At 52.6% G+C, this 12,672-nt stretch overlaps 1 protein-coding gene across 2 annotated transcripts in view; it reads left to right on the forward strand.

Annotated features, from left to right (window-relative positions):
• BCL6 (B-cell CLL/lymphoma 6) overlaps nt 1-8,901 on the forward strand; it is an 8,989-nt gene extending 88 nt beyond the window's left edge. The window contains exons 2-9 of one of the 2 annotated variants that reach the window (XM_009282362.1): nt 1,010-1,177; nt 2,249-2,470; nt 2,608-3,591; nt 4,197-4,378; nt 5,485-5,652; nt 7,098-7,228; nt 7,617-7,754; nt 8,662-8,901. In XM_009282362.1, the coding sequence (XP_009280637.1) occupies nt 1,017-1,177; nt 2,249-2,470; nt 2,608-3,591; nt 4,197-4,378; nt 5,485-5,652; nt 7,098-7,228; nt 7,617-7,754; nt 8,662-8,805 (2,130 nt within the window). In that variant the 5' untranslated portion in view covers nt 1,010-1,016 and the 3' untranslated portion in view covers nt 8,806-8,901. Of the gene's footprint in view, nt 1-1,006; nt 1,178-2,248; nt 2,471-2,607; nt 3,592-4,196; nt 4,379-5,484; nt 5,653-7,097; nt 7,229-7,616; nt 7,755-8,661 lie in introns of both variants that reach the window. The other variant, XM_019472891.1, reaches the window with a different exon arrangement.
• The last annotated feature ends 3,771 nt before the right edge of the window (nt 8,902-12,672 follow it).

The following is a 12,672-nucleotide window of genomic DNA, read 5'->3' on the forward strand; positions in this document are numbered from 1 at the left end:
TTCCCTTTACATGTTGAATGAAATGTTTCATTAGACCCAGCTGGAATTTGTTTTCAGGAGAGCAGCTGCTCTGTAGAAAATACTGCATGTTCATATGCCGCTGGGGAAGGAGGAGGAGTTGGGGTTGTGGGAGGGGGTTGATCATGGAGGAATTTGACGCTGAAGATGCACTTTCCAGCCCAAACTTCAGGCACAGGGAGATGTGGGCTCTCCTGGGTGCTGGTTGAGAGCACACCTCTGAGATGGGTCAACAGGTGTTGTGTTAGGGGGAAAGCTTCGTGTTCCTCGACTAACCCAAGCCTTGCTCACTGGGAGAGACTGGGCTGTGGTGTGGGTAGCAGCCCAGCAGGTTAGATGAGTTCTGCTCCTCACTGCCACCACCAATTCATTGGGAAACTGTGGACAGGTCTTCTCCAGAGTGGCTGCCACTTGGGAGCCGGAAAGTAGTTTGCAGGTGGGTGAGGGTTGGTGCTCCACTGTGGGCTGGATTTTCCAGATGTTGAAATCCTTCAGCTTCAGCTGGGACCTTCAAGGCTTGTTTTGATTCCCATGGCTGGATTTGCAGCTAGCCAGCAGATCGATGAGGGGGATGGCTCCTGAGGAGGACCTGAAGGCTGGGAAGCTGCGTTGGGAACTTCATGGAGATGAACCCGAGTGGTGGTGGGAGGAGTGGGCTGGGGTGGAGCCGCCATGGGTGAGGCAGGGAGAAAGAGGAGCCGGTTAGCTAATCCTCAGGAGGGTCTGGTCGCCTTTGCCTGCCAGCTTGCTGGGTGGGACTGAGACATGCCAGGTCTCGCTGCTGGCCAAGAGGCCTCACCGGGCAGCCTGGCAGGCGCTTGGCGTGGTACAGGGCTGTTTGTCTTGGGACCGAGGAGCTGGTGCTGTCCCTACCAGCGGCAGCTGGCCATCTGAGCACATCCCAGAGCAGCGGCTGTCTCTTTGCTGGGTTTAGGGTACTTGCCTGGCTGCTGCTCCATTCCCATCTTCCTCCCGCTTCTGTTTCAAGCAGACTCGAGATGGCCTCGCCGGCAGACAGCTGCATCCAGTTCACCCGCCATGCGAGCGATGTCCTCCTCAATCTCAACCGCCTTAGAAGCCGGGATATCCTGACTGACGTTGTCATCATTGTGAACCGGGAGCAGTTCAGAGCCCACAAAACAGTCCTGATGGCCTGCAGGTGAGAGCAGGGTCCTGTCCCTGCCTCCCTTCCCTGCTCCCTCTGCCTTTGGCCACCAGCAACAGTGCTGCAGCTCCAGGGAGGCTCGTGGGGTTTACAGGCAGGGAAACAGAGGCAGAGAAGCAGAATTGAAAGAGGCTGCCAAGAAATTTGTACCTGCAATGGGATTAGAGCTGAGACCTTTTGCCTTCAGCACGGTGCCCGCACCTCTCTCCTTGCATGCCCACATCTGCCCACACACAGCCCATGGAGACAAACAGGAGCACAGCAGACGTGAGGCACATCCCTGAAGGCAAAGCACAAACGCTCTGCAGGGACAGGACAGGAGGGGGGAGGGAGGGTTGGATGCTCACTGGGGTGAGCGAGTCCTCTGTGACCGCAGTGTCCCCTGCCGCTGCTATTTTTAGAGCTATTCTTCCCTGAGTCCCAGGCTGCTGGCTGCACCCACCTTTGATTTTTTTTTTTTTTTTTTTTCCCAAGCCTGGTGGGGTCTGAAATCCCTTTCCAGCTCCTAGGATTGCTGGAACTGCTTCCTAGTGAATGCTAATTAACATCCCACCATTGCCCAGTTGAATTACGGCAGATGCCTTCCAGGGTCTCCTGCTGACAAGGTATAAAGATTTGAAAAAGACAAGGTTTGACTATTAAGACATCTGAAAAATGTTTTGCCAACATTTCCTTTTTTTTTTTTTTTTTTTTGGTTCTGGTTAAAGAGTGAGCGTGGATGCCCCAAGAGGCTTCTGAAAGAAATGAGTCACAGTGGGAAGGGGGTGGTGGTAAGAACAACAACAACAAAAAAAGGGGAATTTCTAAATGGAGGCAGTGGGGAGTTGTTGAGCAGGTGAGATCTAAAAGCAGGCTGTTCCAGTTGGGAAAAGTGCAGTGCAGAAGACGCTTACTAAGCTGAGAAACCAAGCTTGATAATAAGGGGGAAGCTCAGGAAATTCTGTAATTGCTTCCTCCTCCCTTCCCATTCACGAACCCCTCTGTGCTAAGGGATTTCAGACAAATTCTCCTTTCTTCCTCTGAATTGTCATAACACTTGTCTTCTCTCCTGTCTCCTCTCTGCAGTGGCCTTTTCTACAGCATCTTCACTGATCAGCTCAAGTGCAACTTGAATGTCATCAACCTGGACCCCGAAATTAACCCTGAGGGGTTTTGCATCCTCTTGGACTTCATGTATACATCCCGCCTGAACTTGAGGGAGAACAATATCATGGCCGTGATGGCCACAGCACTGTACCTGCAGATGGAGCACGTGGTTGATACCTGCCGAAGGTTTGTCAAGTCTAGGTGAGCACTGTGAGTGAACTTTGGAGAGCCTGGGATGGTGTGTTTGGGTGGGAGGGGGGAGAACTGACAAAGTATCTGCAAACTTATCCTGACGGGCTGAAAATGACTGCGTCTCCCTCCTTTTTGCCTGGTTCCAGTGAAGCAGAGATGGTGTCTGCTGTGAAGACCCCAAGGGAAGAGTTTTTGGCTGGACGGATGCTGAGCCACCCAGAGGTGATGGCTTATCGGAGCAGAGATGTCTCAGAGAATGGCATGCCTCTCCAGAATGGGTCCCTCTGCAATGGGAGGGCCTTTGCACCTGGCTTGATCAATAGTTTGTCTGGATCCCCCATTTCCTACCATGGATACAGCCCTCTCCCTCTAAATAGCTTCCTTGTGGATGATGAGTTGCGGGAGATGAGGATGCCTCTCTCCGAACTCTCGAGGGCAGGTGCCTTCCCCAAGGAGAGGATCCTGCCATGCGACAGCTCCAGGACAATCCCCACCGAGTACATGAGAACCATTACCGACATCTCGGCCAACATGTGCCACGCTACCATCTATGCTCCGAAAGAAGGTGCTGCTGAAGAAGCCAGGAGTGACATGCACTACAGCGTAGCCTCTGGCCCCAAACCTGTTGTCCCTTCGATCCGGAACAATCCCTATTTCTCTTGTGACAAAGTGGCCAAAGAGGAGGAGCGGACCTCCTCAGAGGATGAGATCAGCCAGCACTTTGAGCCCACCAACACCCCCCTGGACCGCAAGGGACTCATCAGCCCCCAGAGCCCCCAGAAGTCAGACTGTCAGCCCAACTCACCAACCGAGTCCAGCAGCAGCAAGAACGCCCGTATCGGTCAGAGCTCCGGCTCCCTCTTCACCAAAAGCCCCACAGACCCCAAAGCCTGCAACTGGAAGAAGTACAAGTTCATTGTCCTTAACTCTCTCAATCAGAGCACCAAGCAAGACAGTGCTGACCAGAACGAGATGGGAACCCTCTCTCCTCGCAGCTACATGCCCATGTCCACTTGCCAGCAGTCCATGGAGCCGGAGCATCTCAATGTGCAATCCCCCACCAAGATGAGCGTGAATGGAGAAGACTCTACTATCCCACAAGCGAGCAGACTCAACAATATCGTTAACAGGTGAGAAGATTTCCCCCCTGCCACGATAGACAGGACTCCCTGCGTTGAAGAGGGGTGAGAGTTTGGAAGTGTGTGAAATTAGCTGTAGCACTGGGCTGGGGAGTCCAGACATGAGCAGGTGGAAGCCTCTGCATTTGGTGGAGCATTGCCAGTGACATCGGCTGGGTGCCAGCCATGGCTAAGTTGTGCTAGCCTGGCCTGGTGATGGAATTGGGAACACTGGATCAGGAATCCCTGGCTCACTTTGGCAGCTCTGGACGGTTTCTGGAGCCTGGATTTGCCCAACCTGGTTTTCATCAGACTCCCTGTGCCTCAAGCTTTTGGTTGGCTGTAAGCATTGGAAAGGCCAAACTACCAGGGATCAGTATGCTATCCTCTGGACCTGGGTGTTCCTAGAGAGCTTTGAGGTCATTTGGTGATGGGCATCTGAAGGATTGAGGCTCAGGGACCTGTTGTTGATCAGGGCTATGCTGTGCGTCTCACCACAAAAGTGTCCCCATAAAACATGGCTGTCCCTTGTGTCTGGAAGGGTGCAAACAAGGGCCCAGTAGCTCAAGCACAGCAAGAGCCTTCTCATGGATGTGTGCGTTGTTGTCCTTCCACAGGTCCCGGGATGGGTCCCCTCGGAGCAGCGAAGGGCAGTCCCCGCTGTACATGCATTCGTCGAAGTGCAGCTCCTGTGGCTGCCAGTCCCCACAACATGCTGAGATGTGCCTTCATACCCCTGGCTCAAACTTTGGAGAGGAGATGGGGGAAACCCAGTCTGAATACTCTGACTCCAGCTGCGGTGAGTCTTGCATCCCTGGTCGCCTTTTTCAACCAGCAGGCAAGGGGGCTGTGCAGCCTGGGGACCCATCCAACCGGTGCCCTGTGTCCAGACAGGCAGTCAGACCTGTCCCTAATGCTGGTGGATCCCAAGGTGCTTTACCGTCCCCTCTTAACTGGCTGACCAGCTGTGTGCATGCATGTGAGGGGCACACGCACATGGGAATTGCTTCCTTCCTCCCCTTCCCCAGCACTGTCCAGATACCTTGTGCAGGGAGTTAGTCACCTGCTGCAAACTTGGCAGCTAAGGACAGGAAACAATGTGCACCCCACCCCACCAGAACCACAGGAGAACAAGCTTGGCAGATGTAATGACCCTAATGGGGATTGGGCAAGATGGTGTGTCTCATACATCCGTCATGATATCTTCATTATCAGGGAGCCCGATGTGCACATCTGGAGAAATGCAGATAATGAGGCTTGCAATCTTGTTGCAAAACTCCACAAGCCCAGAGACAAATATCTGTGCACCCATCTGCCTGTAGCTCAGGGAGGGGGAATGCAGAATTGTCACCTGTGGTGTCGGCAGAGATCCACAGAGGGAACCCCACTGTGGTGATGCTCAAAGCTACATAGAGCATTTAAGAGTTAGGCACTCTCCTACTGGGGGGACCTGCCCTGTGCTTCAGATGATGATGGTCTTCCCATGCTCAAGGAAGACATCTGTACATGTAAAGGTTTAAGACCTCTAAAGGTGCTGGAGTTGCTCCAGAGCTAAGCATCCGTCCTTTGGAGGATACCTGATAACTTGGGTGCCTTTGTGGACCTCTCTGAAAGATGTCCAGGTGAGATGCTGGCTGCTTGGAAACAGCTTGTGTCGCACTGAAGGAGAGGTGGCTCATGATGACTTTGCTCTCTCAAACCATGCATGTTGTTGCTGTGTGCACAAGGAGGTCAGGAGGTAATGGCACGGTGCAAGCACCGCTGACCACAAATGTCTGCAATCAGTTTCTTGTTCCAACACGTGCTCTGGCTGCCCCTCTCCACCATCCCAAACCCATCCCGTAGCCCATCGAGGAGCTTGCCCGCACATTGCCCATCTCATTGCTCTCCTCTGTGCCCTCCCAGAGAACGGAGCCTTCTTCTGCAACGAGTGTGACTGCCGGTTCTCCGAGGAGGCCTCTCTCAAGAGACACTCTCTGCAAGTCCACAGTGACAAGCCCTACAAGTGTGACCGCTGCCAGGCCTCCTTCCGCTACAAGGGGAATCTTGCCAGCCACAAAACTGTCCACACAGGTACAGTGTTGGCCACAGGGATGACTTACTGGGGAGGCTGTGGGTTGCTGGGCATGCGGGTGTTTATGGCTGGGTTTGTCCCAGGTGCAGCGTCCCCTGCTCTGTGTCACAAGCTGTCCCTGATGGGAAGAGCAAGGTGCTTTTCTTGGGGCTGCCAGGGAACCCTTGGGCAGAGCATGAAGCCTGGGAATGTTGGAGGTGCTGCCTGGCCTCACAGCAGGGATGGAGCTCAAGCTCCTTTGCTGTGAAGCACTGGGCACCACCACCTCTAAAGGCATCTTGCAAAATGCATGGCTGGGAGCAGATGCATGGCCTCCAGGTTACTTTGTGGTAGACTTAAAAAAAAAAAAAAAAAAAAAATCAAAAGAACATTTAGCAGTAAGTCTGGGATTTTTTTTTTTTTCCCCCTACATCCTAGAAATCCAGATCATATCTGGCCTGGCAGAAACTCTGCTGATAGGAAAAATCTGTGAATGGATGGACTCTGTGAATCAGCACAATAAAAGCTGAGAAAGGAAGGGGATATTAAGGGTTTAGTCATTTGCTGACAAACCTAGGGATGGTTTTTTTTTTTTCATGCTTTTATTAATGCTTAACATGTCAACAGCCAGTTCACTAGCTGGGGAAGGGAAGTCTGTGCTGACAACTCAGTGCTGCTGCACTGAATTAGACATAAATTCCCGTGGTCTCAGCTGAGCTCCAAGAGGGCTGCACAGGTGAATGAGACAACACAAGTGCCAGGGCAGTGTTTGAGGGTTTGTGGGGTCGAAGCCTGGAAATAAAAGAAAAAGGCAGGAAGGGATGGACGATGGCTGTTTCCCACTCCCTGTCAAGCCCATCTTCAACCATCCTAAAGAAACTAGTTAAAACCTTTTTGCAGCTCCCCCCATCACTGGGGACCAGCAGCGGTGATCATAACTGAATAATGACTTGGGAGCCAGGTCACTGGGCATGCCTTGGCTTTCCACTCTATCGGCTCTTTTCGCTCCTCTAAAGAGGTGACGAATGGCCGAGTCGGGATGTGCTGGGGACCACGAGGAGCCCAAAGGGAGCCAGGTGGCCCTGGGTGGCTTACTGACAGCTGTAGGGAGACGCAGGTGCCAGCCGCTGTCGCGGGGCCAGGAAGAGCGATGCTGTTAATCCTCGCTGGCAGAGCTGCCTGACTTTCTCTCTTGCCCTGAAGGCTGCAGCTCCCAACCCGGAAAAGAAAAGGTACCTGCAGTGCTCAGGTACCTCCTGTGTTCACCCTGCTCTGGGGACACCCTGAGCTGTCCTGACCGATGCTGCTTGTCCACAGCCATCTCCAAAAGGGACAGAAGTTGGAGCTAGTGCTTCATGCCATGGGGTCTGGCACCTGAAGGGACTTAGCTCTGGGAAGCACCATGGATCATGGGGGCTGAGCATGCCTGTACTTAATCCCTCACCCTTTCTTTTGGGCTCTGCAGGAGAAAAGCCGTACCGCTGCAACATCTGCGGGGCACAGTTCAACCGGCCAGCCAACCTGAAAACCCACACGCGCATCCACTCCGGAGAGAAACCTTACAAGTGCGAGACCTGCGGGGCCAGATTTGTCCAGGTGCATGTGGCCTCTGGGACCTGCAGTGCCTGGGGAGGTGGGACGTGGCTGGACCTCCTGCCCGAGACCAGTGATGCCTCATGGCAGGGAGGAGGCTGATGGCTCATGCTCACTGCCTTGGGCAGCTCTTCCCGTGGTGTTGTGGGATAAATATGGGCCGTAAGGTCCATGTGGGCCAGTTTGGCTTAGTAGGAAGCCCGATTGCTGGTTTTAGCTCCTCTCCTCCATTTGCTCTTAAGAATTGGAGATATCAGACCTCAGACATGTGTGGCCCTGACTCCCAGCTAGAAACCAATAGACCAAAAAAAAAGATGGCTGGGCAGAACTCCACTCCCGGTGGGATGCCCTCATCCCTGGGGCTGTCCTCACCTAGAGCTGCTCTCTCTAGGTGGCCCACCTTCGTGCTCATGTGCTCATTCACACTGGGGAGAAGCCGTACCCCTGCGAGATCTGCGGCACACGCTTCCGGCACCTGCAGACCCTCAAAAGTCACCTTCGAATCCACACGGGAGAGAAACCCTATCATGTGAGTGACCCTGCTTTTTTTGGGGGGGGCTTTCAGCCGGGGCTGGGGGAGGATGCTGCCAAACCTTGGGGGCTGGGAAGACACCAGAGCATTTGCATGGGCTGGTTGCAGCACCCCAGTGCCCTTCGCCAGTCTCATGAGGCCCCACGCCAAGGTCACGTCCCTGCTCCTCGTGCCCCGTCTCGTGCTGATGCCAACGTGGGATTTTGTCGTGAGCGGCTGCGTTGGAAACACTGACGTGCAGCCCAGGCTGGGTACATCTTTAGCTGCTCTTCCTTTCTTCCACCCCATCTGGAAGAAGGTCACACTTCTCCAAATAGCTGTGGCTTAAATTACAGCTGCCCGCTGTGTGCGGGGATGGGGGAAAAGGAACAGGCAGCCTGGCCTGGGGTTCCCTGTGCCAGTGGCACCTGCGCCGAGCAAGCAGCCTGCCCTGCCTTGCTTGCAGCCCTGGGGGCTCCCAGCTATTTGCTGAGGCTTTTCTGGCTTTCCCCATCCACTAGAGAGGGAATCGGAGCAGGGGTTATCGTCCAAACATCCCTCTGGAGCCATCCAGCTTGGCAGGGGTCAAAAGCAGCTCCCGAAATAGCCCTGTAGCTAGTTTGAGCATCTAGATAAGGAGCTTGACACTACATCCATCAGAGCCAGGGTCCTCTCCTAAGGGACCTCAGCCTTTGTGCATCCCATAAACCGAAATGTGCTGCTGAAAGCCTGGGATGGGGTGCCCTCGGGTGCTGCTTCTCCCACCACGTCCCCGCTTTTCCCTTGTCCACCTCTATAATGGGTGCAGCATCCTGGGGTAGCTGGCGGAGGACAGGCGCTTGCTGCTGGACCCCAGCCCTGAAGGGAAGGACGTGTCCCCTACCATCGCGTTTCACACCCTCTGCCTTTGCCTCTCGCCCTGCAGTGTGAGAAGTGCAACCTGCATTTCCGCCACAAAAGCCAGCTGCGGCTTCACCTCCGGCAGAAGCACGGGGCCATCACCAACACCAAGGTGCAGTACCGCATCTCAGCAAGCGAGGTGCCTCCAGAGCTCCCCAAGGCCTGCTGAAGGCAGAGGATTTCCCAGGAGGAGGTTGTCTTGGTGGGGGGAGAAGCTGTCCAAAGGATACTTGCAACACTTTAAAAGAAAAAGGAAAAAAAAAAAAAAATTCATCACATGATGGAGTGCCTCTAAACCCATAATGCAGATAGGTGGAAAAACATTAGAAATGAAAAAAAAAAATTACAAATACACGGGTTTTATTTTTCCCAGTTATGTGAAAGGAAAAGAAAAATAAAATTATTCAGATCTTATTGTATATAAAACATAAAAAATAAAAATAGTCATTTTAAATGTCTGTGCAGTGGAGTGTTGATAAACTCTGGAGTCTAACCTTCACAGCCTTTGCCGTTTGAAGATGAGGAATGTAATGTTGATTTATGGGAACAGATTTTTTCTTTTGTATGCAAAATGTGTGTTCTTTTAAAGAGAAAGTATGCTATTAAAGAGAGGGCTTTAACTTTTTTAACCAAAGGTGAAGGAATCTATTGCATTAAAGGCTCAGTTGGACTCTGCAGGCAGAAGCCACTCTGAGAATCTTTATTATGATAGAGCACTTAACGAGATATTTTAAAGTATTGCATCTGTACAAGTAAGAAAATATTTTGTCTAAATGCATCAGTGTATTTGTATTTTTTTGCAAGTGAAGGTTTACAATTTACAAAAAAGTGTGTATTGAACCAACAAAGCTGCAGAAGGAATTTAAAATAATAATAAAGTGTAATTTTTTTTTTGTTCTAGTTCTCAGTCTGTATATATGTAAAATGTGGTTTCGCACGGTGCCTTTCTTTTCAATGGAAGTTTTCAATGTATGGACTATATTGAGCTCAGTTTCTTCAAGGTACAGCCTGATGTTGCAAAAGGAGTTGTGGTGGAACTCTCTATCGGGAAATGTTTTATTTTTTTTGGTTTTGGTTTTTTTGGTCTTATTTTACATGCTTGTGTTATAAACAATCTCGGGAGACAGGGTTTGGGCTGTGTCTAAACTGCATTAATGCGTTCTGTAAAATATAGCTGTACAAATAAAAGAATAAAATGAAGAAAAGTGAAGTATGATGGAGTGAGGGGTCTGTTCTTGCCCGTCCTTCTCCTTAAGCACCTTGAAGGCCGGTCGGTGCCCCGGGAAGGGGCTGAGCATCCCAAGCTCCGGCATGAGCTCTTGGCTTGGCGCAGCTCTGGCCCTGCATTGAAGGCAGGGCTGGCTGAAGCAGCCTTTTCCAGGGTTGAGTGACCTCTGGAATGAGGTCAGAAGAAGACTCTAGCTCACTGCTCTGCATCCTGGTGGGAACTGTCCCACTGTGCCACCTCCTTGATGCTTTCTGCATTTGCACCGAGTAGCCGGCAGAAATAGGGCAGAGCCTGGGAGAGACCTTCTGCTGACCAGCCCAGGGCCGGTTCCAGATGGCCGGGTAGTTATTTATATTTCCTGGAAACTGATGCAATTGCCAGAATCGCTCAGGGAGGAAGGCTGCCTGTTGCTCCTCTTGCTTTCCAGCACCTGGGGTGGGGGTGGGGGCTGCCAGTTCGATGGCTTTGTCCAATGGTTCCATGGAGCAGGGTCTGTAACCCCCTCCAGGAACTTGCTGGCCGATAGCATCTCTGGGCTTCCAGCCATTGCACGCTGGCTGTGGGCCAGAGCTGAGACAGCCCAGCTTGAGTGAGACCCCCTGCTCTCCCCCGGCAGGGAGAGGTGACACTTTGGTCTGTTTGAGTGGCTGTGTAGAACTGGGGAGTGAAGCCACGGGGTGACCAGGCCCTTGGGAAGTGGGGATGCTCGGGGTGCATGCAAGTGCCTTGTGCTCTGTGGAAGCAACCCAGCAGCTCTTTGGTGGTGAGGGCTCGCTAGTTGCAGAAAACCAAAGACGCTCATGGAAAAAGCTTCTCTGAATTACAAAGGCAGGACCGGCTGCAACCAGCTCTAGTGTGGAGCCAGGGCATGGCTCAACATGGCCCAGGGAGGGGTCTGAGCCGCACAGGGCTTGTTTCACTTTTAGTTTAGCTAATTCATGGATCATTTTGGTGCAGGGCTTTGGGGGTGATTCACAGTGGGGGGACTTGGAAGCACCAGCTGGAAAGGGAGGGCCTGGCTGTTTGCAGGGTCAGGAGGGCCTGCAGTAAGGAGGAGCTGGAGGATGGGCTTTTCAGTACACCATGGGACATGAAACAGCCAAAGCAACCCTGCATGGAAGGGAAATGCCAAGAAGCCAGGGAGCCAACTTGCAGCACTGCTTTGCAGGACCCCCAGCTCCTCCGGCTTGTCTCCCAGCAGACCAGATCTGCTGGCACGTGAAGAAGCCTCCCAAAAAAGCAAGGGCTGAGCACTGAGCTGGAGTCACCCTCTCCCTCCTCCTGCTGTTTGATTTGGCTGGGCAGGATGGCTGCCTGGCAGCCTGCAGCAAGCGTCCGCCTGCTGCGGGGCAGGCTTTTCGTGGGGTGAGGTCCTCTTGGCCGCAAAACCTCTTCACGTGCATCCTCCCGGGGCAGGAGCCTATTTCTCACCCCACAAGCTGGGCGCACCCTGCTGACTGCTCAGCAGGGCTGAGCCCAGCACGAGTCCTCACCAGCTTACTCGTGTTAGGCACAGGGTGAGGGGAAAAATGACACCAAATGCGGCATTGCCTGAGCATTGGGAATAGCAAAAAAGTGCATTCCCACCTTGGTCCCTCACTTGCTTCCCCTCTCCACCTCTCCCTGGTAGGTTTTTAATGTTTAGTAAAGCCGGTTGTCCTCATGATGGGGTTTTGACACACATACTGTCCTCATTTGACACACGTATTTAGGTTTCACCCCTCTCTGTCGGGAGCTGCCTGTCTTTGAGCTCGCTACCTCTCTGATTACTGCAGTTGTCACTTTTGGAAGTGGCTGGGCTGGGCTGGGCTGACAGCCCCGCTTGCCCCAGACAAGCAGGCTGCGTAGCCGCGACCTCTATTTCCCATTGACTTGCTCAGCTGCATTTGCAAAATAAATACTGTATTTTCCTGGATCATGGCTGCATTTCCTCCTCCTGACAGAGTTGTTGTTTTGTTTTGTTTTTTTTAAAAAATGATGTCATGGCTTTTCCAGACAGTTCAGCTGAAGCGATAGCAATTGCTCCCTTACTATCCATGGAGCAGAGGTCTGCAGGCATCTGGCACAGCCAGCCCATGCTGGCGAGCTTTGCTCAGCATGGACGGTGTTTGCAGAGGCGAGGGAGCAGTCACACACAGGGCTGCACTACACGTGTTTTATGGCTGCGGAGCCCACAAACATTGAACTGGTCAGGCCTGCCCAGATCAGTACCACTGGGTTATTTGTCCTTTGAAAACCCAGCTCCGAATACAAGGTCAGACTCTTGCCAAGCCTCAGAAGAAAGGATGACACCAAACTGATAAACTGGCTCGTTTCCAGGAAGCTTCCCAAAATGTGTTTGAGCAGGTCCTTTGGTACCCATCTCCCCCTCCTCCCACATAAAGACCTGCCCAATAGATGGGGATGTGGTCGAGTTTTCCTTTTCTTCGGATTTCTTCTGCACTGAAAAAAAAAATGTTGCCACACTGCCAGCTCCTTCCCCATTTTACTTCTCAGCACAGGCTTCAGGAAGGCCCAGCAGAGCAATGGGGATTCAAGTTTCCCGGGGCTGAGCAGGGCTCGAGGGATGCCCACAGCGATGCTGTGAACCGCTGTGCTGAACTCGCTGCGCCCACCAATTTTTTTCTCTAGTCCTTGGGCCTGGTTTTGGTGCTGAAAAACCTGTGCTGAGTAAAAAATGACACTACAATGTGGACGGCTTAAATGCGGGCACCAAGGCTGCGACTTGCCAAAATGTGGATGTTTGGTCGGCGTATAGCTGGACTCAACGACACCGTCGGTGCTTGCTCTCTCTTGGCAGCGTTGCCG

Source organism: Aptenodytes forsteri, unplaced genomic scaffold (assembly GCF_000699145.1).
Source record: "Aptenodytes forsteri isolate BGI_AS27 unplaced genomic scaffold, ASM69914v1 Scaffold404, whole genome shotgun sequence".
Classification (NCBI taxonomy): Eukaryota; Metazoa; Chordata; class Aves; order Sphenisciformes; family Spheniscidae; genus Aptenodytes; species Aptenodytes forsteri.